We start from the raw sequence: 27304 nt of genomic DNA on the forward strand, positions 1-27304 counted from the left end.
GAGCTGCTAGCCCTGGGGGCTGGTTTTACATTCTCAGCACAGGCAGGCCTGGGCTCAGATCCCACTCCACCAGTCGGGAGCTCTGAGCTGCTGGGCCTCTAAGACCCTCTTGGGTCTTTTGTCTGCAAAACGGGGCTGCAAATGTTGTCTCAAAGGATTGTTGTGGTGATTGGTTGACAGAGGGCTTGTGTCGTGCCCAGCCAGAGTACATTTTTAATGTATTTTCTTTCCCTTCTATCCTCGGGCCATTTCTAGCCCTGCCATCCATGCATGTGCCTGCTTTCCGTTCCCTGGTGACCTCCAGAGCTCCAGGTCACCAGCATGTCCCTCCTCCCACAGGTCCTCCTCCCACACATCCAGACAGGATTAGTAATACCCTCCCCATGAGCCCTCCCACCCCTGGCACCCTCTGCTTCCGTGATGCCAGGGCAGGGAGCCCCTCCAGGCCTGGGATGGGGCCTGTGACCTAACTGGTACTCCTTAAATGTTCGTTGGGGGTTCAACAAATGGTAGCTGAAAACCATTTGTGGACACGGGAGTTACTGTGGATCTGTCTATAGCACTGAGCCTTAATGGGGGGGGGCACTTAGCAGCCAGTTGGAGTAGCCTGTACCCCAGAGGGGGTGTGTTGGAGGCACGGTCTAGGAGGGGAGTGGGAGCTGAGCTGCAGCGGTCCCAGCTCCGGGGTGCTAACACCCTCCAAAAAAGAAGGGGCAGTGGAGACAATGGGCTGCAGCATCAGGCTCGAACCCAGGCTCCTGTCGGCCACGGCAGGCCAGCTTCCCTCTCATTTTTCACCTGCTGTCCCCAGACTGGTTGTTCTTCCAGATCGACAGAGACTGCTTCCCTCCTCACTCTTGGAGTCTGTGGTTTCTCCTGAGGTCTCAGGCTCTCCTCCAGGGCAGATCCGAGCTGGGGCCACATACTGTCATCATGATCCTAACCCTCTGACCTTAAAATACTGAATCCTGGAAGAACACAGAACAATAGTCATCTAATTTTATACGTCTCCCCCCAAATTGTAAAGATTGGCTTAATCACACTGACACATTCCATCATTTTCTAGAAAGATACCTCAAATGCAGAAAATTTTTAAAAAAGATTTTGCTTATTTATTTGAGAGAGAGAGAGAGAGAGCATGAGCAGGAGGGGCAGAAGGAGAAGCAGACTCCCCACCGAGCAGGGAGCCTGACAGTGGGCTCCACTCCAGGACCCCCAAGATCATGACCTGAGGTGAAGGCAGATGCTTCAGCACGAGCCACTCAGGCACCCCATAATGCAGAAAATTATTTTCAGACAATTGGATGGGTATCTTCCTGCCAGGACAAACAGGAAGGTAGCCTTGCAGTCCTGATGGTGTCCAGCCTCCCCAGGCCTCCTAGACACATGGAGTAGAGAAGCAGGAGGCCCCAGGGGAGGTAGAGAGGCCTCCGTGCCAGCCCTGGTGGGTCACTTTCCTGGTGGCTTTGGTCCAGTTCCATCCTCTTGACCCCCAGCAGGAAGCACCGGCCTGGCTCCGCTTGCCCGGGCCGCCTGGACAGCCACACCAGAGAATGTGGCTAGAAATCAGAGTGCTTCCCGAGCTGAGTCTGGGGGACTAGGTAGGTGGTGGCCAGGTGAAGAGGTGGGAGGCTCAGGCAGAGGGGCCTGCAGGGGTGGAGGCAGAGGGGGAAGTAGCCACTTTGGGGAGGCAGGGAAGGAGGCGGCCTTGCTGGGCAGGGCAAATAACATCCATCTCAGCCCTCTGGCCCCTCGTCCTTACTTGGGGTCACACAACCACCCCTTTCTCCACCCGCCGCATCCCAGCCCTGGCCACCGCATCTCAGGCAAACCTCAGCCCTGAGTCACTGCTCCTTGTTTTGATGACAGATCGAATGTGTTGTCATAGCTAAGCCACAACAGCCACCCTGCAGTAGAGCCCAGAGACACAAAGCACCTGTGAACTCCTTCCTGTCCCACCCACCACAGGAGGAGGGCCGAGGGTGCCAGCTCAGTGGCTTCTCCATGTGTGAATATCGTCCTATTATTATTACTATTAAAGATTTTATTTATTTATTCATGGGAGACACACACAGAGAGAGACACACAGAGACACAGGCAGAGGGAGAAGCAGACTCCCTGCGGGGACCCCGATGCAGGACTTGATCCCGGGACTCTGGGATCAGGACCCGAGTCAAAGGCAGACGCTCAACCGCTGAGCCCCCCAGGCGTCCCAGCATCATCATATTAATGCAGTACAAGGAAGCCGGTCCGCTGGGACATCCGGCCGATTCCCTGGAACTGTCACCGCCTTTAGTTCTTTGGAGGAGGGGCAATCTCTTTAGTTACTCGACAGGAATCTCAAAATATCAGTGGCCGGAGCTTCAGGGAATTGACTGGTTTAGAGGGTCACCTCTGTCCTGTCCCCAAGTCTTCCAGAGGACCTGACCTCACCTCCCCTGGGGACCCAGTGCTCAACAGAGGAGCCCAGAGGAGAGTCCAGCCTGGCCTCACGCTGGCCCCGCATCACAGGCAGGGGGACCCGCGCCTCCCTTTCCCCAACAAGATAAATCTAGCAGCTCCCTCTGAGCATCTCAAATGCATGATCTCCTCCCGATTAACAACCTGGCCGGCGTGTTCTTGGCTGCCTGCTGCTGACCTCAATTTAGACCTGTCTGCTGTTCGGCCGCGGGAGCAGGAAGGTGGCAGGGGACGAGGCCTGTGTAGGCTGAGGGGGCCTGTGGGCTGAAGTCTGGGGGTGAGAGGTGGCCGGCGCTGACTCGGGCCTGGGGTCCGACTGAGCCTCGGGAGTCCACAGGGGGGTGGAGGCCGGGCCCGGCAGGGGCTACTGTGGGGCTTGCTTTCTTGCTTTCTTTTTCTTTCTTTCTTTCTTTCTTTCTTTCTTTCTTTCTTTCTTTCTCTTTCTTCCTTTCCTTCTTTCTTTCAGATTTTATTATTTATGAGAGACACAGAGACAAAGACGCAGAGACACAGGCAGAGGGAGAAGCAGGCTCCATGCAGGGAGCCCGACGTGGGACTTGATCCCTGGTCTCCAGGATCACGCCCTGGGCTGAAGGTGGCGCTAAACCGCTGAGTGACCCAGGCTGCCCTGCTGTGGGGCTTTCAAATGGGTTTCCCAGGGGCCTGTGATGAGGACGGGTGTCCAGGTGTCCAGAGAGGAAGGAGGCTCCCACAGACCCGCCTTTGTAACGGTCATTGAATGTTCTGGTTGTGCCCAAAACGGCTACCTCTGTGTTGACAAAGTCTTCTCTGAGCTCAGATCCGGGGCAAGGTTTGTGTCTGCTGATGCCTGCCGTGCCTCCTCCTTCAGGCTGGGGAGAGCCATGGCTCCCCTCTGTGTGTCTACTGCCAGGGAGTTCGTCCTGCCAGGAAGGGTTCCTTTATTTTGTCTCCGGCCTCCTTGCTCTTTACTTCTCATCCTTCAGCAGCTTTGGTTCTTCTCAAACCGGTGCTTTTATCCAACGTGGCTTCTTGGCCTTTGAGCAGAAGAGTGGTGAGGAGTGTGGGGTCTGGAGTCTGCCCGCCTTGGGCAGGGTTGTAGCTCTCCTCCGTACCTGCTGAGAGATTGAAAGCTAGCAGCTTGACCTGCCTGACCCTTGGACTCTTCCTCTCTGTGAAGTGGAGCTCTGACACATCTGCCTTGGGTGTGTTGGGAGATGGCAAGTTCTATGTGTAAAGCACCTGGCCCAACACCTGCACTCAGTGACTTCCTGAAAGATGTGAGTGTGAGCTGAGGGCCTCGGAAGGCAGCAGAAGGGCCTCTAGCATCCTGGAGGGTGAGCTTCCACTCTTTCCTTTTCCTTCCCCTGCAGGAGGGCAGTCGGTGACCCACAGTGGTGACCCCATCTTGGTCTCCTTGGCCAACAGGGCCATTTCCTTCAACTGCAAAATCACCTACTCATACACCCCAGAATTCAAGGACTTCACAGTCTGGTACTTTCACGTGGACCTCAAGAGCCAGAGGAGCCTCAACAAGCAGGTTAACTGCCCACCCACCCAGGGCAAGGAGAACCAGACATACACCCTGCAATGCCAGGTCACCCTCAAGCTGCCCAACGCATCAGCCACGGGCACCTACTACTGCTGCGTGAACTGGCCAAACGTCCACAGAATCAGCGACGGCGTCTTCATTCTGGTCAGAGGTGAGGCTTCCCGCGGGGCTCCTCCCAGGGCTAAGGGCCCAGAGCTTTCTCACAGCAGCATTTGGGGCACAGAATCTTAAAATGGGCAATGTCTGTCTCATCTGCCAGCTTTGGCAGAACAGAACGTTGTCCTCCGGGGGCCGCTGGTGGTGCAGGTGTGCCGACGTCTACCTTGATCTGGGAAGGGCAGAGGCCTGGGATACAGATCTGTGTCTGGCCCCCTCTGGGAGGTGCCTGAGAGGAGTCACCAGCGCCTCAGGCTCAGCGTCCCTCCGGCACCGTGTGTGTGTGTGTGTGTGTGTGTGTGTGTGTGTGTGTGTCGGGGGGGGGCAGTGAGTACACAATTGGGCTCGTGCACATGTGTGTCTGCGGCAGCCCGCGAGCGAACACTTGGCTCATGTACATATGTCTGGGAAAGGTTCCTAGTTTTATCACATCCCCAAAGGAGCGATGACTGTAAAAAGTTATCATCAGCAAAGCCATGATGCTGTGACCTGCCCCTGTGCTTCCCACCAGTAGGGGTTGGGGTTTGGGAACGCCACCGAGCTGGGCTGGCCAGGGTGTGCTGTGGGCCTGGGCTTCATGGCTTTTATGGGGAGAATGAGATCCTGCGGGCAGGGGCTGCTGTCTGGTAATAGGAAATGTTTGATAAATAACAGACATGGATGTGCCTGGCACGTGGCTGGCACTCTGCAGTTTTTTGTCAGCCAGATGGATGGATGGATGGAGGAGGGGGGGCCGGGGGAGGGATAAAAGGATGGATGGCTCAAGGGGAGGGGCCGGGCTATGCCTTTCACCTACCCCTGGTACAGGCCAGCCACCGGCGAGGCCCAGTCCAAACCCATCCCCCTGCCCTCAGCACACCTGCGCGTGTGACCACCATTTCACGTGCCGAAAACAGAAGGCCCCGAGGGATGACGTGACTCACCCAGGGTCCCACGGGGAGCTCTCAGGGGGCTGATTCAGCCCAAGGCAGGGACACTTCAGAAGCAAAAGCTATGGTCCTTGCCCCGAACAAGAATCAAGACAGCAGGGACCCCTGAGTGGCCCAGCGGTTAAGCGCCTGCCTTCAGCTCAGGGCGTGATCCTGGGGTCCTGGGATCCAGTCCCACATCGGGCTCCCTGCACGGAGCCTGCTTCTCCTTCTGCCTGTGTCTCTGCCTCTCTCTGTGTCTCTCATGAATAAATAAATAAAATTTAAAAAAAGAAAAAGAATCAAGGCAGCTAACACAGAAAAGGGTTTCACCAAAAGCAAGCTTGGGAATGAGGAGCTTGGTAAAGGTGGGTGTTTGGGGAGTTCCGTGTTGTAGGTGGAGTCCTGGCTAAAGGAGAACGTAGGAATTAGGGGCCTAGGGTTTGGCGGGGTGGGGAGCACCCCAGCCTTTCTCAGGTGATTAACCCTCTGCTTCCCTGCCATCCCCCCTAGACACAGGGTACCGAGGACCTCCACAGAACCCCCAGAAGCTCCTGCTCCTTTGCTTCACTGGTCTCCTGACTGCGCTGAGCATCCTGGTCACAGCTCTGCTGCTCTGGAAGAAGGTAGGGGATGCACACGCACAGCAGCGCTGCCCCTCCACCTCATTCACTGTGGCTTCGGGGTACCTCCTGGGGAGCGGAGGGGCCACCCACCTGCCCCCACGGTGTCCCCGTGGGCCTTGGTGAGGGGGCCTGCGACAGGTGTTCCTCATGGCCTCTTACACCCTCGGCCATCCCCATAGTGGGGCCTGTGCCGCCAGCTTGCCACTCCCCAGGGTCTTTGGATCTTGTTGTACAAAATCAGGGCTCTTCAGCCTTTTCCAGGTCATGGGTCCTCGTGAGTACTCAATGGAAGGCTCAAGCCCCATTACTGGCCCTTCAGATTAGGAGCCCCTGGCTAGGGCTTTCTGGATCCCCAGCAGCCCAGAAGAGAGGAAGAAGCATTTCCTAAGAGCCACTGTCTACCAGGCACCCTGCTACGTGCTCTCCTCCGTGTCCCACCGTGATTCCGTGAGGGAGGTTTCTTCCCATTTTACAACCCTGGAAAGCAAGGCCCAGAGAGGTGGTGACTTGCCCAAGGTCACACAGCAAGCACAGTCAGAATCAGGGCTGGAACGCAGGTGGATGGGTCTGGCTCTACACCTGGCTGATTCCTGCTCGGCTGCGGTGGCACCAATGCAGGGAGAGTTGTCTCTCCAGTGGGCTCTTGTCACTCTCATTGTCACCCACACCTGTGGTTTCTTGTTCGATGCTGGCCCTCCACACCAGACAGTAAGTGCCGCAAAGACAGAGGCCACGCTGAGCTTGTTTCCATGGCTCCATGCATGCCCAGGCATGGTCGGCGCTCAGTAAATGTTGGGTGGAAGAATGCATTGCCCAGGGGGGTGCCAGGTTCTGCCTGGCTCTGGGGGGGAAGATGACCAGCACAGCTCCAAGCTGCCATTAGGGCCCTCTGTCCTGGCTCCTTTTTTTTTTTTTTTTTTTTTAAGATTTTATTTATTCATGAGAGACACAGAGAGAGAGGCAGAGACATAGGCAGAGGGAGAAGCAGGCTCCAGGTCGGGGGCCTGATGTAGGACTCGATCCCAGGACTCCAGGATCACACCCTGGGCCAAAGGCAGGTGCCAAACCACTGAGCCATCCAGGGATCCCCTTTTTTTAGATTTTATTTATTTATTCATGAGAGACCCAGAGAGAGAGGCAGAGACACAGGCAGAGGGAGGAGCAGGCTCCCTGCGGGGAGCCCGATTCAGACTCGATCCCAGGACCCCTGGATCACACCCTGAGCTGAAGGCAGATGCACAACCACTGAGCACCCCAGGGGTCCCTGTCCTGGGTCCTCAGAGGCTTCAGTCAGACCCACTTGGGCCAGTGCTCCACCATCTAGGGACCAAGAGCTTCTCTGCTCCTTGCCAGCCTTAGGGGCTAAACCTGGGGATCAGCTCAGTCAATGAAGGCCTTGAGTGTGGGAGAGGTTCCACACCACCATGCGTGTTCCTTGGGTCAAGAAAAGCTCAGCCCTTGCACCCAAAGGGCTGGTCCCTATCTACACCCAAGGAAGCCCCCCCACTTAGATGGGAATTCATGTGTTCACTCATTAAACACATATTGAGGACCTACTAAATTCCAGGCCCTGTTAGGCTTTGGGGTTCCAGCAATGACTAAAATTGATCCCCAAGAAATTCCTGCCTTCGTCAAATTTGTATTTCAGCTGAGGGGAGACAGACCATAAACAAACGTATGAATAATTAGCATAACGGACGTGGTCAGTGTTGAGGGGAAAATACAATAATGCTAAGAGAGGAGTGAGCGAGGGAATGGGGGAGCTTGGAGTCTTTAATTAAGAGTCAGGAAAGGGGGATCCCTGGGTGGTGGAGCGGTTTGGCGCCTGCCTTTGGCCCAGGGCGCGATCCTGGAGACCCGGGATCGAGTCCCACGTCGGGCTCCCGGTGCATGGAGCCTGCTTCTCCCTCTGCCTGTGTCTCTGCCTCTCTCTCTCTCTCTGTGACTATCATAAATAAATAAAAAAAATTAAAAAAAAAAAAGAGTCAGGAAAGGGGGCACCTGAGTGGCTCAGCAGTTGAGCATCTGCCTTTGGCTCAGGTCATTGTCCCGAGGTCCTGGGATCGAGTCCCACATCGGGCTCCTCACGGGGAGCCTGCTTCTCCCTCTGCCTATGTCTCTGCCTCGTTGTCACCCATGCCTGTGGTTTCTTGTTCGATGCCGGCCCTCCATGCTAGACAGTAAGTACTGCGAAGACACGGGGGTCTCTCATGAATAAATAAATAAAAATCGTTTTTTTTTTAAAGATTTTATTTATTTATTCATGAGAGACATAGAGAGAAGCAGAGACACAGGCAGAAGGAGGAAGCAGGCTCCACGCAGGAAGCCTGATGTGGGACTCGATCCTGGGATCCCGGAGTCAAGTCCTGAGCCAAAGGCAGATGCTCAACTGCTGAGCCACCCAGGCGTCCCAATAAAAATCTTTTCAAATAAAGTCAGGAAAGGCCTCCCCACACTGCACCTGGAAGGAGGGGAGCAGGCAGACGTCAGGAAGAGTGTGCCCAGCAGGGGAACAGCAGGTATGGGCTCTGAAGCTGGAGCTGCAGAGAGTCTCACATGGGGGTGTGGTGTGGCCTGAGCTCAGGGAGCAGAGGAGGGAGGGGAGGGGCATTGGCTGGTTGTACTCAAAGTGAGTGGGTGGTCCTGCAGGCTGTGGGGAGGAGTGAGATAGGATTTGATCTCCGTGGACCCTCTGGCCGCTGTGAGAGTGGGGAAGGGAGACTCCATGAGGAGCTACATTAGTCCAGGCGGAGGTGACCAAGGCTGGGACGAGGGCAGCTTCTGGGGAGGTGGCAAGCAAGGCAGGTTAGAGGCTGAAGGTGGGGCTGCTGAGAGTTGCTGAGGAGGCGACACAGGGCTAGAGCCCATGGGCTGGGGGGGAGGGACTCCAGGTAGGTGCCTCCAGCTCAGGACCCGCTGAGGTGGGTGTCAGGGAGACGCCTGTGGGATAGAAGGATGGCAGAGGCAGCCCACGGTCAGAGGGCCAAGGACTTGGCTGAGCCACACACACGGCCAGGACACGCAGGCCTGAGACTTGAACCTGGGCCTCCATTCCCCACCTTGCCTCGAGGCTGGAGACATAATCACGCCTCCAGAAAAGGCTCCAAGGTGAGAAAAGAAGGTGAACGTGACCCCTTGATCTGCCGTGGAACTCCGGAGGTTGCCTTGCTGCCATCTGTGAGCCGGAGCCTGGTGACAAGCCCAGTACCCCTCTAGTTCCTCTCCTGTCCTGTGATCTGCCTTGGGACGCCACAGATGTGGGGCGTGAACTTGGCGTGACCCGCTCATCCTGCTGACAAGCTGCAGAAGGAGTTCACTCTGCTCTGCCCAGAAGCAGGCTCTGCTATGAGGTCCTGGGGGGGCCATGCCCCCTCCGTGGGCCCCCGGCTCCCTGCCTCTGGCCTGGTCACAGGGACCACTCAACAGCGAAAACAGAAGATGATGGGAAATGCTTCACTGGGCCTCCCGTGAATCCCGGGCTGAGGACAGAGCCCACTCGCCCCTGGGCCCACCTCAACCAACACATACTGAGCACCTACTATGTGCCCAGCTTGGCTCTCACCCCCCAATATGTCCCCCCACCCCCACCCCACTGCTCATCCCATGCTGGTAGCAGGTGGGACGGCTCTTGATTTGTCACTCAGTGAACATCTGCGGAGAAGCTACTGGAACTTGGGTGTGGACACAGGGACTGTGCTTCGGGCAGGGGTCATGAAGGACCCATACTCGGTCCGTGGACCCCCACACAGGCTAGGTGCCTTCCGTGGGCATGAAGCCTCCACTGCTCTGCAAAAACAGGATTGTAATGACTGGATCTTGGGGTCCTGCAAGGCCAGGGAGGCACCTGGCACATAGTAGATGCTCAGGAAAGTCTGGTGAGGAGGAGGGGAGGGGGTGATAGCCCCAGCCAGACTTCCGAGCCCAGCACCCCCCCTGCTGCGGGACTTCCACGACTCCTGGCCTCTCTCCTTCCAGGAATAGCTCCTGAGTATCTAGTACGTGCCAGGCACCGGGCTACGTGCCAGACACTGTGGAAAGCAAGACAGATGCAGCCCCTGCCCTCTCATCGAGCTACAGCTCTCTCTGAGCCTTGCTTTCCTCCTCCAGAAATGGGGATAAGGGTGGATCCCCGCTCCACCCCCACCTGGAAAGGGTGGAAGAGAGCATTTACGAGGCACCAGCTGGGTGCCTGACCCAGGGTGGGAGGACAAGCCTAGACACTTCCTGTCTCCCTCTGGGCACCTGGAAGAGGAAGCGAGGGTGAGGGAGCGGGGCCTTGGAGAGGGAACTCAGAAGCTGGAGAAGTGCCCAGAGCTCCCTGGAACCGGATCTGAATTTGGGATGTGGACCCTGTGGATGATGCTCCAGCGTCAGAAAGTCCCTGGCAGCCCTTCACTTTGCTCGCCAGCTTGCTTTTTGTTTTTGTTTTTATAAGATTTTATTTATTTATTCATGAGACACACACAGAGAGAGAGAGAGTCAGAGGGAGAAGCAGGCTCCCCATGGGGAGCCCAATGTGGGGACTATCCCAGGACCCCGGGATCATGACCTGAGCCAAAGACAGCCGCTCAACCGCTGAGCCACCCAGGCGCCCCTCGCCAGCATGGTTTGAATGAGGTGCAGGAACAGAGTCGTCCCCCCCCCCCTCCCCGGTGACCAGGCCGGGCAGTCAGCCCTGGAGACTGAGAGGAGGCCAGGGAGGAGGAGGAGGAGGCAAGGAGGGCCCTAGAGGCACCGGCGGCTGCGGGTAAATGAATCGAAGCCAGGAGCTGCTGGCACAGAAACAGCAGATGGTTCCTGCGTGGGAGAAGCCCAGAGGGCTCCCACCCCAGCTTCCCAGGGCGGCAGCCTCTGACCTTGATCGCTGACCCGTGCTCATTCCCTAAGGGCACCCTCCTCCCCTGCACACTTCTTCCCTTGCCTGCAGGACCCCCAGGCAGCCCTGTGCTGGTCACCTGCCTCGTGGTGGCCTCTGGCCATCACAGGTCTGAGGTCCCTTCCTCGGAGCACCCCCCCCCCACTCTGCCTACACTCCCCAGCGATAGTTCTGCTCCTGGGGTGACGATCCTCACCCCCCCCGCCCCCCCGCCCCGACACTGCCCAGGCCTGTCCCTGAGCCCTAGACCACCTCCACCCTGGGAGACCTATGGGCACCCGCACCCACTGTCCCGGGCACCACTCTTTAGCATCTGAGTCTGCCCTGCCCAGGCAAAGGGTGCCAGGCCCCCAGAGGCTCAGGCCAAAATCCTCAGAGCTGCACTTGGCTCCCTCCCAACCCCCCCACCACCCTGCCCCCAGTCTGTGAAGGATACAGCCCTCTCCCCTGCCCCACCCCCCTCACCCACATGCAGGTGTCCCTGCTCCCACTCTGTCCCCTCCAGCTCTGCTGCCCATAAGCTCTGTGCTTAGGTCTTTGTCACTGTTTCCCCCCTCCTTAAGTCCTTGAGGCGGGGGGGGGGGGGGGGGCCTGACACGCTAAGCACTTGTGGGAGGAATGGCTTAGTAAGTGAGCGCTGAGACCTTGGAAGAGGAGTGTGGGGGGGGGGGCAGGCTGTGAGGTGGGCGAGGTGACAGTATTGCTCCCATTTTACAGAGGGGGAAACTGAGGCTCTGCAGGTTTCCTGAGCTGCTGGTGGCCACATTGATTGGTTTATTCATTTGAAAGTCACAGCTGGAAGGGCAAATGTTGATGGCAGAGAACGAGGTAGCCAGGGAGGGCAGGGTCCCTCCTTGCCCATCACAAAGTGCACCCATCTGATTTTTCGAGGGGGGCACCCCCTGTGTGCCACAGCCCAGGCCTCTTCTGCACCCCTCTCCAGCACCCATCCTGGAGATCTCTTGCCTCCTCCTCTTAGCAGCCCTCCCAGCTCGCAGCCCACTCCCCAAACTGACGGCTTCCCTGCGCTCCGAGGGAAGACACTGTGGGTCCTGCCTTGCCTTCTGAGGCAGTGCCCTTGCCAGGCTCCCGGCTCACCTGCTTTCATCTTTTACTTCCATTGGCCACTTTCTGATGGGCCATCCTGACGCGTGTCCCCAACGTGTGATATCCCTGTCCTGACGCCATCCTGGGCCTTGTCCCTGTGGCCTGTGACAACTTTCTTGAGCTCTTCCCCTGTCTTTGGGAGGCAGGGCAAGCCCTCAGGAGTCTGCTCCAGCTCCTGGCAGTCGTGGGGCTCCTTCCCACATCCCTGGCAGCCCTACCAGTGTCAGCAGGAGCACCACAAGGACAGGCCTGGGTCTTGTTCACCGCGGGTCCCAGGAGCTCACACCCACCAGCCTTGACGGCGTCCAGACCGACAGGTTCAACGAGGGGAGAGGCACCAGCCCCCCAGCTGTCTGGAGGCCAGCCACAGCCTCTGATGGGACAGATGCCTCAGGAAGCAGGTGGTGCAGGGGCGGGCCACTAGATTTGGAACAGGGCATCTGGGTTCCATCCAAAGGCAGTCATTGACTAGCTGGACAAGCCTCAGTTTACCCCTCTGTAGAGTCTACTTCCTCAGGCCATAAAGAGAATTAAGTGAGACTAAGAGCAAGTCTCAGGGTTTTTTTATAAACTGTAAAGGGCCACACAGATGCCAGCACCTGTCTAACTGTCTATGAGACCCACACATTCAAACAAAACAAACCTTCCAGATACAGTCGGGTCGGCATCTTGGTGAATCAGACAGACCTGGGTTCAAATCCTACCTCTGCCACTGCTGGCTCTGTTGCCTCAGGCAGGTCTCCTGCCCTTTCTGAGCCTTCTAGTCCTCACGTGTGGAACAGAGGTGACATGAAGACTTGTCTCGCAGGTTTGTTCAGAAGCACAGGAGACAGGGCACGTAATGCGTTCAGAAAGAGCCCCCCACCTTGGCTCCCTCTCCTGAGCCACCGTCAGGCTGTGACCGGGGTGGTTCTGGCTCCTGCCTGCCAGTTAAGTAGCTCTGGAGAGCTAATCCTGAGTAAACGGGCTGGGGATGGGCAGGCGGCCAGAATTTTTAATTAGCCCCTGCCCCAAAATGAGGCTGCTGTCCTCCACAGTGGCCAGTGTGGTGCCTGAGACGAGGGGGGTGTCCGGATGGCCTCCCCCTGTCTGGGAAGGAGCTGCTGCACCGCTTCTCGCCCATCCCCCTGTCCCCCCCCCCAGGCCCGTGTCTGCCCACAGGCCCAGCACCCCTGCCTCCGCGACCACCAGCCTTGCTCACAGCGGCCAGCATGAGCTTCTTGACCCTGCTTGCCAATCCCCGCATCTCCTGTCTGACGCACTCAGATCTTTTCCACCGTCCACACTGTTGGCTCGGCCCTGCCCATCCGGGCGGCTTCTCCTCTCTCTGGCCACACTGACTGTCTCTAGGTTTCTCCAGACCTTCGGGCCTTGGCACACGCTCTTCCCTCTGCCTCCCCTCCCTCTCCTGCCAGAGGAGTTTCTCAGCCTTTAGGTTTTACTATTTTATTTTATTTATTTTATTTTATTTTATTTTATTTTTATTTTCATTTTATTTTGTTTGACAGAGAGACAGCACAAGCAGGGGGAGCAGCAGGAAGAGGGAGAGGGAGAAGCAGGCTCCCCGCCTAGCAGGGAGCCCAATATGGGGCTGGAACCCCAGGATCATGATCTGAGCCAAAGACAGATGCCTCACCGACTGAGCCACCTAGGCGCCCCGGCCTTCAGATTATTTATTAATCGTTTAATTTAATTTATTTATTTTTAAAGATTTATTTATTTATTTATTTATTTATTTATTTATTTATTTATTCATGAGAGACACACACAGAGAGAGGCAGAGGCACAGACAGAGGGAGGCTCCCTGCGGGGAGCCTAATGCGGGACTCGATCCCAGGACCCCGGGATCACGCCCTGGGCTGAAGGCAGATGCTCAACTGCTGAGCCACCCAGGCATCCCTATTTATTTATTTTAAAATATTTTATTTAATCGTTCATGAGAAACAGAGAGAGGCAGAGACACAGGCAGAGGGAGAAGCAGGCTCTGCACAAGGAGCTTGATGGGGTACTCGATCCCCTGACCTGGGATCATGCCCTGAGCCAAAGACAGACGCTCAACCGCTGAGCCACCCAGGCACCCTGGCTTTCAGATTTTAAACACCGCTTTCTTCCAGACAAGGCATCTGTCCCCCAGAGCGTGCCAGAGGCTGTGTCCTGTTGGTCAGCGCACAAACCACCATGAGAACTGTGTTCATCATCTGTCTCCCCATGAGGTCCTCAGTTCCAGGAAGGCAGGGACGTGTCCACCCCTTCACAGCACCTGGCCAAAAAGAGGGGGCTGACAAGTGTGGGTTGGTCGGCCAATGGCCACCTAGTGCCACCTGAGTGCCAAGCACTTACCCCTGAGTAGTTACCTCCCTGGGTCCTTGTGACAATCTCGCAGAGGAGGGTTCTCGCTGAAGGAATAGAGGCCCAGAGAGGGGCAGGGGCAGAGTGGACGGACATCTGGTCTGGCTGGCACTTGCTCAGGACCACCCACGCAGTCAGCTCTGCAGCCAGGGTCCCTGTCACCCTGGCCCTGTGTCCCTGGGCAGTGCCTCGTGGGGGGGGGGTCTTCACCATTTCTGGTCTGTGCAGGCAGATGGGCGGCTTGGTGCGGGTCCCGGAGGCATTTGCCAGGTCTCCTCGGAGGGGAAGGTGGGCAGGAGGTCCTGGGTGGCCTCCTGACAATCTGCTCTTCTCTGCCCCGGTGGGGTCTGTGAGGTGGGGGGCCGCGCACCCCGGGCCCTGACAGCCCTGACTCCCTTCCTCACAGAGACAGATGCAGTCTCCCGGGAAGCACCCCGCCCTGAAGGGCCCAGCCCCGAGCGCCGCCGCCCGCCAGGAGCAGCCTCCGGAGGAGTCCGTCTACACAGTGAGTGGAGGCCTGGGCCTCTCTGCCTCTCTCAGGCCTGACGCAGGGGCGGGCTCCCCGGCTCGGGAGGTGCCGGCCGAGTGAGCTCTGAGCCTCGGGGCTTCCCGGTCTGTAAACCGGGCACAAGCATTCCCACCTGGGGCAACTGCTGTGAACATGAACACGCGTGTGGCCCCCGGGCCCTGGCACGGATGGAGTTGTGAGGTGCCCCCAGGCTCCCCTCCCCAGCTCGCCCGTCCACTTCTGGGACAAGGGGCTGCGAGGGCACGCGGTGGCCAGGAGTGAAGACATTTCCTTTATCCGACCAACTCCTTCCTGTTTTTATTACACAAGCAGCAGCACAGCAACAACAAGAATCACAGAAAGAGGAAAAGGTCAGGCACCATCACATGCCCTGAACAGTCCATGCTTCTCCATTCTTCACACCTCCCTACCCACCCCCTCCCCCAGACATTGTTCTATGTTCTTGAACTCAAACAGAGACAGGGGACCGGGCCATACACATTTCTGTCGCTCTACCTGTCTTCCTATTTACCTGGAGGAGGCTCGGCCTCGCGCCTGCTCTGGGTGTGAGCCCCCCCACCCCCCACCCCCGTCAGGCTGCAGCCCCTCTGCCCAGCAGTTGGGAGGGCGACAAACGTTTTTTTTTCAGCTCCATTTCAGTTCCGCAAGTAGCATGTCATTGAGAGCAAGTGAAGAATAAATGCCACCCAGTGTCAACTGGGGTCTTAACTCTGAGAGATCTAGAACCACCAGGTTAGGACCTTGGCTGCGCACCTGGGAGGTATGAAGCCTTGCGGGGGTGGGGGGCCTGCGAGGGTTCCCCGCGGTGTGTTCGAGGGCTGCCCCTCCAGGAGGGTACTGCCTGTACGTGTCCCTGTCCCTGTCTCCACCACCCAGACACACGTGAAACTCGAGTCCAGGGGATCCCTGGGTGGCGCAGCGGTTTGGCGCCTGCCTTTGGCCCAGGGCGCGATCCTGGAGACCCGGGATCGAGTCCCACATCGGGCTTCCGGTGCATGGAGCCTGCTTCTCCCTCTGCCTGTGTCTCTGCCTCTCTCTCTCTCTCTGTGACTATCATAAATAAATAAAAATTTAAAAAAAAGAAAGAAAAGAAACTCGAGTCCACACAGAGGGCATTCAGAATATGGCCTCGCTTACTGAGGATGGGGACAGATGGGGACGAGCCAAGGGGAATGTCCCTATAGCACCAACAACTCCAAATAGAGCGTAACACTGCCAGCCCTCTGCCAGCCTTCCCCTCCACCCCTGGGAATTTCTACCAGCCACGGCTTCCCACGTGGCCCCAGACTTACCCATATTCTCTCTTCTCTCCCAGCAACTCATGGTACTCTCCCTGTGAAGAATTCTCGTGTCAGCTGTTGGATAAAAACGTCTCTCTCTCTCTCTCCACACACACACAGACACACATGAGATCTCTCTCTCTCTAAATATATTATATATATATATATATATATATATATATGCATATATATAAAGAAAATAACCATCATCCTGAGCCTATCTTCTTCCAGGATAAATACTAGTAACATTAACTTCTATACCTTCCAGTCTTTTTCTATAAATACACACAAAGAGACCCATACACGCACTCACACGTACTTTTTTTTTTATTGGAGTAGTGCAGCTATTTTTGTTCATGTTACAATATCTCACGAACATCTTTCTACATGAATAAATATCCTTCTACAAGAGCACTTTTAATGGGAGAGACTCCCTTCTGCATGGAACATCTTTCCCGCCGGTGTTTAGACTTCTCTGAGGCTCGGCCGGACTCCTCTGGAGTGTGGGGAAGAGGCCCAACGGCCCCTGCAGGGTTGCAGGGTGGCTTCAAGAGATCTCGGGACAGGAAAGGAGGCGTGAAGGGAGGCAGATAAGAATGACATTCACGACAGCGATGATGACGTTAGGAGCATTTGTCGAGGGCCTATGATGTGCCAGGCACTGTGATAGGACTTCACACCTGGGAGGTCATCGATCTTCCTATTAGGGATTGGGGATACAGGTGCTGTCCCCAGATCAATTTTATTTTCTCACTGTCTATTGCTGGTGTGTAGAAATATGATTGGTTTTTGTATATTGACTTTATATCATGGCCTTGTTGGATACATTTATTAATTCTAAAAGGTCTTTGCAAATCCCTTGGGATTTTCTATGAACGCAGTCTACTCACGTCATGCGTGAATAATGGAAGTCCCACTTCTTTTCTGGCCCTCATACTTTTATTTCTTTTTTCTTCCTCTCTCACTGTCTCAGACCTCCAGTGTGATGGTGAGTAGGAATGGTGACAGCGGTCATCCTCATCTTATTCCCAGCCTCTGGAAAAGGATCTTTGTACATTCTTCCTCTACTTTTTTTGGATGGATACTTAGGTCATTGATTTTGAATCTTCTTTTCGAATCTATGAATTAAAGGCTATGAACTTCCCTTTTAAGTACAGCTTTAGCTATATCCCATAAGTTTTGATATGTGGCCTTTTCATTATCTTTCAGTTTTAATTTTCTTTTTTTTTTATTTACTTATGATAGTCACACACAGAGAGAGAGAGAGAGGCAGAGACACAGGCAGAGGGAGAAGCAGGCTCCATGCACCGGGAGCCCGATGTGGGATTCGATCCCGGGTCTCCAGGATCGCACCCTGGGCCAAAGGCAGGCGCCAAACCGCTGCGCCACCCAGGGATCCCTCAGTTTTAATTTTCTATTAAGAATTCCTCTTTGCCCTATGGGTTGTTTACAGTATTTTGCTTCATTTTCAAATGTTTAATTACCTTTTTTCTGTAAAAAAAAAAAAGTCATTGTTCTGTTTTTTATTTCTTGCTAACTCCACTGTGATCAGAAAATGTATTCTGTATGATTTTAATCCTTTGAAGTCTCTTGAAATCTGCTTATGGCTCAGTGTGTATCCCATGTGCATTTGCAAAGAACTTGCATTGTGCGTGGCTGACTTAAGTGTTCTATATATGTCAATTAGGTCAAGCTTTTTTATTATTATTATTAGGTTTTTATTTATTTGAGAGACAGAAAGGGAGGGGAGCATAAGCCAGGAGAGGGGCAGGGCCAGGGGCAGAGGGAGAAGCAGGCTCCCCACTGAGCAGAGAGCCTATGTGGGGCTCTATCCCAGGACCCTGGGATCATGACCTGAGCCCAAGGCATATGCTTAACTGACTGAGCCACCCAGGCAAACTTCAATTAGGTCAAGTTTGTTTTTTGTTTTTAAAGATGTTATTTATTTATTCATGAGCGACACACACAGAGAGAGGCAGAGACACAGGCAGAGGGAGAGGCAGGCTACCCACAGAGGAGCCCGATGTGGGCCTCAATCTCAGGACCTTGGGATCATGCTCTGAGCTGAAGGCAGATGCTCAACCCCTGAGCCACCCAGGCGTCCCTAGGTCAAGTTTGTTGATCATGTTGTTTAAAATATTTCATTCCTTTATTGATTTTTTTTGTTTTTGGTCTATCAGATATTAAGAGAAGTGAGTTAAATCTGTCCATATAACTGTAGATTTGTATATCTCTCCTCCTAATTGTGTCAAATTTTACTTTTTATTCATGTGGGGAAATGCTCATGACATATTGTGACACGAAAAAGAAAACTGTGTCACTGCCAATTTGTTTTTTAAAAGTGATTTATTAAGGGGCATGGATTTGGAGTGTGTCAGAGAGACTGGAGTTCAAAGCCTAGTTCTTTTGCTCACGGGTTCTGTTCCTTAAACTTTCTGAGTCTTGGTTCTATAATCCCTAAAATAGGGCTTAACAACAGAATATTGCATTTACAGCTTGCAAACATGCTACAATTTCTTCCATCCTATATTTCTTTTTTTTCTTTTTTAAGATTTTATTTATTTATTCGTGAGAGACAGAGAGAGAGAGAGAGAGAGAGAGAGAGAGAGGCACAGACACAGGCAGAGGGAGAAGCAGGCTCCATGCAGGGAGCCCGACGTGGGACTCGATCCTGGGGATCATGCCCTGGGCTGAAGATGGCACTAAACCTCTGAGCCACCCGGGCTGCCCCCATCCTATATTTCTTGAGCCCAAGTCCCTCTCTTGTGACCCTACCCTTTCTCCACAACTCATAACAGAAATATCACAACTCTCAGTCTTCAGGCTTCCTCTCTCCTTTCTGATCCACTCAATTGGGCTTTCTGCCCATGTAATCATCAAAATCTTTCTCAAGGTCACCATCGACCTCCACATTGTTAAATCCAATGGTCACTTCCTGGCCCTCATCTTCTTTGATGAATCAGCAGCATCTGACACTAGCAGGCTTTCACTCCACCTTGACATACTTTCTTTACTTGCTTCCGGAACATTCCACTGACGCTTGCGCACCCGATTTACCACCAGGCCTCCTTGGCTTCCTTCAACTGATTCCTCCTTAAGAACCCTGACCTCTTCACAATGGAGTGCAGTCCTGGACCCTTCCTCTCTGATCTTCATCTTCTCCCTGGGAGATCTCATTCAACCTCAGGGTTTGAGACCATCTACATGCTGACAACTCCCATGTTTCTATCTCTAGGCCGGACACCTCCTCTGAACACCAGAGTCATTCCATCTGGGTCACTGGCTTCTCTCTGAGACCAGCTCCAATTCTTTACCCACTGGGGAGCCTCTACTCCTAGTCTTCGTTGCAGTGACTGACTGTGCCATCCTTCTAATTGCTCAGGCCGAGCATTTGAAGTTGTCCTTTCCTTCCCTCTGTCTATCACTACTCATATCTGCTCTGTCAGCACTTCTTGTTTTAAAACAAATCTGGAATTCCTCCCCACTGCTCCGCATCCCTCCAGTGCTAATGCTGGTGGGAGCCACCACTATTTCTTGCCTTGGATCCTATAATTGGTTTCTGATCAGCTGGCCTATTTTTTTTTTAAGATTAATTAATTTATTTGAAAGAGAGAGAGAGAGAGAGAGAGAGAGAGAGAGAGAGAGAGAAGAGGGGCAGAGAAATCTTAGCAGACTGTGCTGAACACGGAGCCTGACATGGGGCTCAATCTCACAACCCTGAGATCGAGACCTGAGCCCAAATCAAGAGTCAGAAGCTTAAATGACTACACCATGCAGGTGCCCCTCAGCTGGCCTGTTATTATCCTTGCCCTTGGCCAGCAGCCAGAGTGACCTTGCTCGAGCACAGATTACATTCCCTCTGCTCAGAGCCCTTGCTGTGTCCAGGCCTTTGAGAAACAGCACTAAGCTGGGGTGAGCCTGAAATGGTCTTATTGGGGAAATCAACCTACAAGAGGAGATGGGGAAGGCTGGGCGAGCGTCACACCAATGCAGAGCTGGTCCTGAGTGAGGAAAGTGGGAAGGATGGCAGAGAGGAAGCCTGGATGCCACACAGTGTAGGGAAGGCTGGGCAAGGCCAGGGGAGCCTTCTGTCTCCCCGGGTGGCAGGCTGTGCTGGCACCCCCGCTGTGCTCAGCCCCTGGCTGGGGCCTAGGGCCTCCATGCGCCCATGATGATGGGTTAAACAGCCCAGCAACTGGGACCCCTGGTCACTACTGGTCTCTGGAGCTGGAGCTCTATGAAGCATATCCTCACAACTACTGCAGACCCTCTGAAGGTTCCTGCCTCCCTCAGTCAACGTCAGAGCCCCCACAGGGCCTCCACCAGCCGCACCCGCACCCCCACATCTCACCCTGTCATCCACTTGCTCTGATCACACTGGCTTCCTTGCTGTCCCCAGACACCAGGCATGCCCTCACCACAGCAGGCCTTGGTGTTGGCGATGCCCTCTGCTCGAAGTGTCCTGTGTGTGCTGTCCGTGGGGCCCACCCCTCACTCCTCCTCACTTTGTTGGGATGGCACCTTCACAATGAGGTCTTTCCTGACCTTCCTTTCAAATTTGCAAGCTTCCCACCCACTCCATGACCCCAACTTCCCTCTCTCCCTCCCCCTGTCCCTCATGGCCCATATGGCCACCTCTTCCTTTCATAATTGTGGTTTGCTCACACACTACTTTTAAAAAAGATTTTATTTATTTATTCATGAGACACACAGAGAGAGAGGCAGAGACACAGGCAGAGGGAGAAGCAGGCTCCATGCAGGGAGCCCGACGCGGGACTCGATCCCGGGACCCCCAGGATCACGCCCTGAGCCAAAGGCAGGCGCTCAACCGCTGAGCCACCCAGGCACCCTGCTCACACAGCATTAAGTGCCACACGGACAAGCAGAGGACCATTCTTACCTTCCAGATGCCGGGGTTTCCATGGGGCTCAGTGCCAGGCACAGAGTGGGCACCCGGGGCACCTGTAGGGCATCAGCTTTGTGGTGTCACTTTCCCTCGGAGGCATTTTGACACATCCCCTCAGCTCTGCTCCAGCCTTGCCTGTTCTGCTGCCCTATTCCTGCTCCCTGCAGCAGGGGGCCCTCAGTAACAGGCCACCACTGCCGTGGCTTCCCACTGAGGAACCTGCGGGGGCTCCCCACTGGCAGCTCTTCACCTGGCGGGAGCAGCCTTCATCAGAGGGCTTCCCCAGAACCTGCCTCCCCAGATACTGTCCCTGTGGGGGCAGCTCGCTTCAGACACACTTCGACCTTACCCTGCACAGAGGTACTTCTCCACTGGGTGCCACTCCTTTCTGAACAACACCCCACATCGCACCCATCCCCCACCTGAGTACATTGTACAAGTCTCTACATGCAGAGGTGCATGAGAGGGCAGCTCTTGTGTTTCCTTGGTCACAGGGAGCGGGGGGGTCTTACAGGGGGACCACTGTCTAGAACCCCCAGATTAGGTCTTGGCCCAAGGCAGCTTGGGCCAAGCTTTGGCTTGGGCTGGGCTGGGGGGAGGCTGCCACTGACTTCACACCTCTGCAGGGCCGACAACTACGTGGGTAACAGCGCTGTCACCCATGGAGCAGCTCGAGGTGAAGGTCTTGGGGGGCCTGGGTCCCTGACAGACAGCTTGAGCCCAGCACAGCCCAGCCCGGCCCAGCCCAGTGTAGCCCAGCACAGCCCAGCACAGCCCAGCACAGCACAGCACACTCCAGCCCAGCATAGCCCAGCACAGCATGGCCCAGCACAGCCCAGCAGGGCCCAGCATGGCCCAGCACAGCCCCATCCAGCCCAGCCCACAGCAGCCCATTCAGAGGCCAGGGCAGTCTTCGCCCAGCAAGCACACCCTGAGGGAGGCAGTTCCCATCACCACCGCAGAAAGCCAGGAGGGCCGTGCAGAGCCTCAGAGGGTGTCCTGTTGACAAGGCCGCCAGGCCTGTCACAGCCCAATGATGCAGGTCACACCCTGAATGCAAATGCAGCCCAGCAGGTCAGGCCTTGTCAAAGGCTTCACTCTGCAGCTGCTAATGGGCCCCAGCTCTGCACCTCCCCTGCCTCAGTCTCACAGCTGCTGGGCCTCAGCACAGCCAACCCCCAGTGTGGTTCAGAGGCCTGCGGGGTCCCAGGGCCGGGTGCTTGTCACTAGTTCAGAAGTCTCCTAGCTGCTGCTGGCCCAGTGGGAGCACGCAGGGCTGGGCAGGAGGCTGAATTTCACTCCTGCTCCACCAGTGAGAGGCTGTGTGACCTGAGGCATCTTTGAGCCTCTCTGGGCTAATGTGTGACAGGCAGCCCCTGTGAGCGGGACATGAGGGAGAAGGGAACCACCTGTGGGACCCCAGACCGGCTCCCCCGCTGGGATGTTAGCAAGGAGGCCCCTTCATCCCCTCTGTGACCTGAAAGATCCAGCTTGGAGGGGCTGCCTCCAGGTCTGGGTGGACAGGGGCTAGGGGCACAGGGCCACCAAGTTAATGGATGCCTATTCTGGGTGCAGGTGCTCTGGGCGGGCACGGACACCCAACAGGCCGGAGCAGGCCCTGGAAGTTGCCTTCCACTGAAGATGGGGCTTCTCCGTAGGGCAGTCCTGCCCCCTTCCCTGCCCCGAGGGAGGTCAGAGCCCCTCTCCCAAGACCCACCCTCTTTCTGACTCAGGGCGCCTTAGCTGAGCCCCAGGGCTGCCGAGCCATCTCTGTGTGTGATGCCCTTGAAGTGCGGGTCGCCCAAGCGCCAATGGTTTATTACCCGGGTTTTCATGCACCGCTACCTCTCAGCACCTCCCTCCGCCCCTCCCCACCCCCCCTTGCCTCTGAGCACCACCTGTCTCTCCAGCCTGCCTCGGCAACCCCTGCTTGCCTGTTGCCAGGGAAACCACCTCCTTGGCAACCAGCCGGCATCCATATGACATGTACACGCGGGAGGTTGATGGCTCTGCTCTGGCAACTCCAAAGCACAGCATTTGTTCCTCTCGTGGGACCCAGGGGCCCCACAGAGTCTGAAGGAGGGGCCAGGCTGCGACAGCAGACAGGGGAGGGAGGCAACAAGCCTCCCTTGATGATCATTCAACTGATGATCATTCCGCAGTTATTAAGCACCTACTGTTTGCCAAGCCCTGTGCTTGGCAATATCTCATTTAATCATGCTTCGAACAGACAAGAAAAATATAATTATTCCCATCTCACAGATGGGGAAACAGAGAGAGGTTCTGGGGCTGCCTGCCAAGCTGGCCTGTCAGAGCTGAGAGCTGAACTTAGTCTGGTCTGATTTCAAAGCCTGGTTCTTTCTACCACCTGAGGCCTCTGATCAGGCTGCTTATAGCTGGGCCAAGAGTGAGTGTGGCCCCAAGACACACAGCCTGGTGAGCAAGGACCTCATAGATCGTATGGTGCCATTGTCTCAAGTGTGCCAAGCAAGCTGTAAGTTCGGTGACCCAGAGGCAAACCAGGTACAGCTTGATCGGAGAGGTAGGTGACCCTAGCGGGTGCCTAAGCCATCTGTGAAAACAGGCCGAGGTGGGGGTGTCGAAGGAGTCCTAGAGGGGAGGATGGGTGGCCAAGATTCTCACAGGGTCAGAAGCTTTGGACCTGAGGGATAAGGACACATGCCAGGAGGCCATCCTATTGGAGCCGCGGCCATGGGTTGTCCTGGGGCTGCTGGCAGCCAGGTTCCTGAGGCCTCAGGACAGGCAGAGACTGTGGGTGTGAGCTTAGGCCCCTCCTCTTCCCTGCCAGGTGGAAGCCTGGAGAGGGCCCACCCGGGCTAAGCACAAGACCCTAATAGAGCCTCAAGATGGGATGAGCACAGAGAGGAGTCGCCTTGAACAAGCGGGAAGGGGCAAGGTGGCTCTGCAAGAGAGAAGAGCAGGTGCAAAGGTGTAGTGGTGTGGCTGTGCATGGCCGTCCCGTCACAGGCTACACCCCAAAGGGCTCTGACTGTTCCCTGGGCACCCGCAGGCAGGAGTGATCATGCCAGAGAAGCCTAGCTGCTGGACCTAGCCCCTGACCCTCAGTTCATTGTTCTCTAACCATTGCCCTCTCCTGCAGGTCCTAGAGCATAGAGACACTGAAGTGTACTCGTGCATCCAGAACGAGGCCAGGAGCCTGCCCCCCACCCAGAGCCTTCTCTCCCAGGTATGTAGGGGTGTGAGGGTGGGGAGCATGCTTGGCTCCTCTTCTTATTTATCCATCCTTCTCCTTGTCTATAAAATGGCGGGTAACTAGACTGAGGGAGTGAGCCACTTGCAGCTCAATCAGAGCCCTCTTCTCTAGAGCAGATGGCCTAGTAGTTAGGAGGACTGGAGGGTTTGAAGTGTGGCTCCAATCCCTTACTGGCTGTGTAGCCCTGGGCTGAGGGGCTCACCTCCGAGCCTGAGTCCTCTCCTCTGTAAACCGAGGGGCCTAACAGCCCTCAGCTCACGGATTCACCATGGGAATCAGTACTGGGACCCAGTAGGCACTTGTGCAATGTGAGCCGTGTCTACGCTGGCCAATTAGGCCAAGGGTGTTAGGCTTCTAGCTGTCCCCAGGCTGACATGGGCTAAAGTTGGAAGCTAGAGTCTGGGCTGGGCCAGCATGGGCTGGCCTGGTCAGAGCTCTGTTTTTATCATGACGGGGGCTGAGGCATTTCACTCGATCATGATTCCCTCTTAAACCTCAGTTTGCTCATCTGTAAAGTGGATGAGTGACACATTCCTGCAAAACCAGCTGCCCTGATTTCAAACGAGTTCCAGGTTAACATCTACACCAGAGCTTTGGGCATCATAAAATGCAAGGGGTTATGAAGCCGGTACCGGAGCCCATGGGGGTGATGGGTGGGTTTGTGGACACCTTGGAAGAAGCGTCAGGAAGTGAGGGGGTTGGCCTTCCCCAGCCCAGGGGACCCATTGTTAGTGGACTCTCCTTTCCTCAAAGCCCGTTCTATTCTTAGCCCCAAAATTGGCCCTGACTGGAAGCAGGGCTTCCCCGTGCTGAGCCCCCCAAGGACGTCTGGGCCAGCCTAGGCAGTGGCCAACCTGTGGCAGGCCCTGAGTGCTGGTCAGGACGGCTGGACGTGGCCCTGCCCTCTGGGAGCCTCGGGCCTGCAGGGCCAGGCGCTGACCCGACAAACAGGGCATTTGCAGGCCCCTGTGAGGGGGGTGCTGTGGGGAGGCACCAGACTAGGGGCAGGGGAGGGGGCTCTCAGGCACGCTGGGCCAAACCCTGCAGGGTGAGTAGGATGTCGTTGGGGAGCAGGTGGGGAGGGGGGAGCACCCCAGACAGAGGGAAGAGCATGTGGGGAGACCCGGGGAGGCTGGAGGGCAGGAGTGAGGGTGGGTGGAATGGAGGGAGAAATGGCTGGCAGGGTGGTCCTGGGGACAAGGACAGGCCTCCCTCTGAAAGCCATGCAGGAAGCTGTCTGTTCGCCTCTGCCTGAAACTGTATCAGTTCAACTTTGTTCTCTTCCTATTGTGTTTTCTTTCTTTTCCCAGAAAAAAATGAATAGATTTTTGGATGACAGTGAATTTAACCTCGTCTATGAAAACCTCTAGGACGAGCTCCACTGGCCCCTAAGTCTGGCCCTGGATCAGCGGCCCCACGGGGCCTCCCTCCAAGGACTGGCCCGCCAACCCAGGAGCAAGGCCCCATCACCTCGCCCCCGCATCCATGGTGCTCCCGGCCCCCCATTCTGTGCGCCAGGCCTACCCACTGAGCACCTCGCATCTGGCCTCTGCCCGGACTCTTCCTCCGTCTGCCAGGCCTAGCTCAGCCTTCACAGGTCTCTAGGACACCGCCCCTTCCCAGGCCCTCCTCACCTTCTCAGGATCCATGGGCTCTCTTGGCACCAGCCTGCACCCCAGATGGAGCTCCTCAGGAGGCTCCCGGCAAGGCACCCTGGTCAGTGCTGTGAGCACGAGCACCAGCAGGGACAAACAAGGGACCAACCATGCAAATGCCCCCTGCCCAGCCAGGCCAGATGCGCAAGGCAGCCATGCAAGGTGGAGAAAGGAGCTGGGGGTGGGGGAGGATGGGGTGGGGGGAGGATGGGAACTGTGCAGACGTGGCTGGGCCGGGCTCGAGGACAGAGCTAGAGACCAGAGAGGTGGCTGAGGGGAGGTCCTGAGGCTGGGGGCTGGGGCAGGGAGGGTAAGGAAGGAGATCAGCACATTTGGGGCAAGGGAGGGGGAGATGCTGGCCACACAGGAGCTGAACCTCCGAAGCTCTCCATCCCCCAACAAGGATGGTTGTTGCCCATCAGCCTGGCCCTCTGCATCCCTGTGCCAACTGCTTTGTCACCTCTGTGGCCCTTCCCCACCCTCCAGGCCTCAGCTCCTCCTCCCTCCCACTGCACCCACCTTCCCCACCAGGGCCAGTTCTCCAGAGCCTCAGTCTGGCCTCTCTGGATCCCACTCATCTTCTCTATTTGTTCACATTTTGCACCTGTCCCATGGCTTTGAGGACCTCTCCTCAAATGGTCTAGCTGCAGGACCTGGTGCCTGGGGCTCCCTGGGTGGTATAGGAGCTCGGGCCCTCAGTGCTCACACAGAGCCATTTCTGAGGCTCCCAATGCTCATTTCTTCCTCTCAGCATCTCTGCTGGAGCCCATTTCACAGACAGGGGCTAAGGGTGGGGGAATCATCCAGGCTGTGGGGCTCTGCTCTCCTCCATCTCTGTTGCTTTCCAGGATCTCATTTGTACCATCCTTCCTCCCACCCCCAGGCTGCCGCGGAGTCCTTGAGGGGCCCTCACACACAGACGTGTCCCCGGGACAGTGAGGGGCCCAAGGCACAGGCCCCGACCCTCGCCCCTGAGCAGTACTGGGCCACTAGGTCGTGGGCAGCCACTTCTCTGTGGGCCAGGCCCCTCCCTCAGGGCAGATAGGCTGGGGGTTGGGGTGGGGGGAGCAATAGCCTGACATCCAAAGGAAATCCCAGCCCCTCTGCTAAGAGGCACCCAGCCTCCCTGGCCACCCAGGACAGGACAGCCCACAGCCTCCCAGCTTGGTTCTGAGCCTGGCCTGTGAGCACACAGCAAGGAGGGCTCTGAGCTGGATTATAAGGCTGAGTGGAGTGGGCCCTGCTCCCCCAGAGGCTGGAGTCGACTGAATTCCTTGCCTGTGCAGGAGGAGAGGCTGCCTGGAGCAAAATTGCTTTTCACGCTCCTGACTCCCCAACAGCCCGAAGCAGAGGCCAGGATTGTGGTAGGGTGAGGCGGTCTGTGCTGCTCAGGGTGCGGGGAGCCTCCCCAGAGGAAACGAAAGCCAGCAAGACCAGGAGGAGGCTACCTGCTGGGCTTGGGCCTCTCTGTCCTGGCCTCAGGACCCCAGCCCCTGGGGCTCGGGCTCTCGGCATCACTCAGCCTCAAGGGAAGCCTGAAGGGACCACATCCCCTTCCCCTGCCCCCACTGCCTCTTCTCTGCAAAGTTGCCTAAGGGATCCAGATAAAACCTATAGGGGGTGGGGGGTGGGGGACACCTGGCTGGCTCAGTGGTTGAGCATCTGCCTGTGGCTCAGGGCATGATC

The 27304-nt window shown here is 56.2% G+C and overlaps 1 protein-coding gene across 2 annotated transcripts in view; it reads left to right on the top strand.

Moving 5' to 3' along the window:
• NFAM1 (NFAT activating protein with ITAM motif 1) overlaps nucleotides 1-25785 on the top strand; it is a 38078-nt gene extending 12293 nt beyond the window's left edge. For both annotated transcript variants that reach the window (XM_055328905.1, XM_055328906.1), the window contains exons 2-6: nucleotides 3813-4142; nucleotides 5569-5681; nucleotides 14420-14518; nucleotides 23850-23936; nucleotides 25274-25785. In XM_055328905.1, coding sequence (XP_055184880.1) covers nucleotides 3813-4142; nucleotides 5569-5681; nucleotides 14420-14518; nucleotides 23850-23936; nucleotides 25274-25333 — 689 coding nt within the window. In that variant the 3' untranslated portion in view covers nucleotides 25334-25785. The remainder of the gene's footprint in view (nucleotides 1-3812; nucleotides 4143-5568; nucleotides 5682-14419; nucleotides 14519-23849; nucleotides 23937-25273) is intronic.
• The last annotated feature ends 1519 nt before the right edge of the window (nucleotides 25786-27304 follow it).

Source organism: Nyctereutes procyonoides, unplaced genomic scaffold (genome assembly GCF_905146905.1).
Source record: "Nyctereutes procyonoides isolate TBG_1078 unplaced genomic scaffold, NYPRO_anot_genome, whole genome shotgun sequence".
Classification (NCBI taxonomy): Eukaryota; Metazoa; Chordata; class Mammalia; order Carnivora; family Canidae; genus Nyctereutes; species Nyctereutes procyonoides.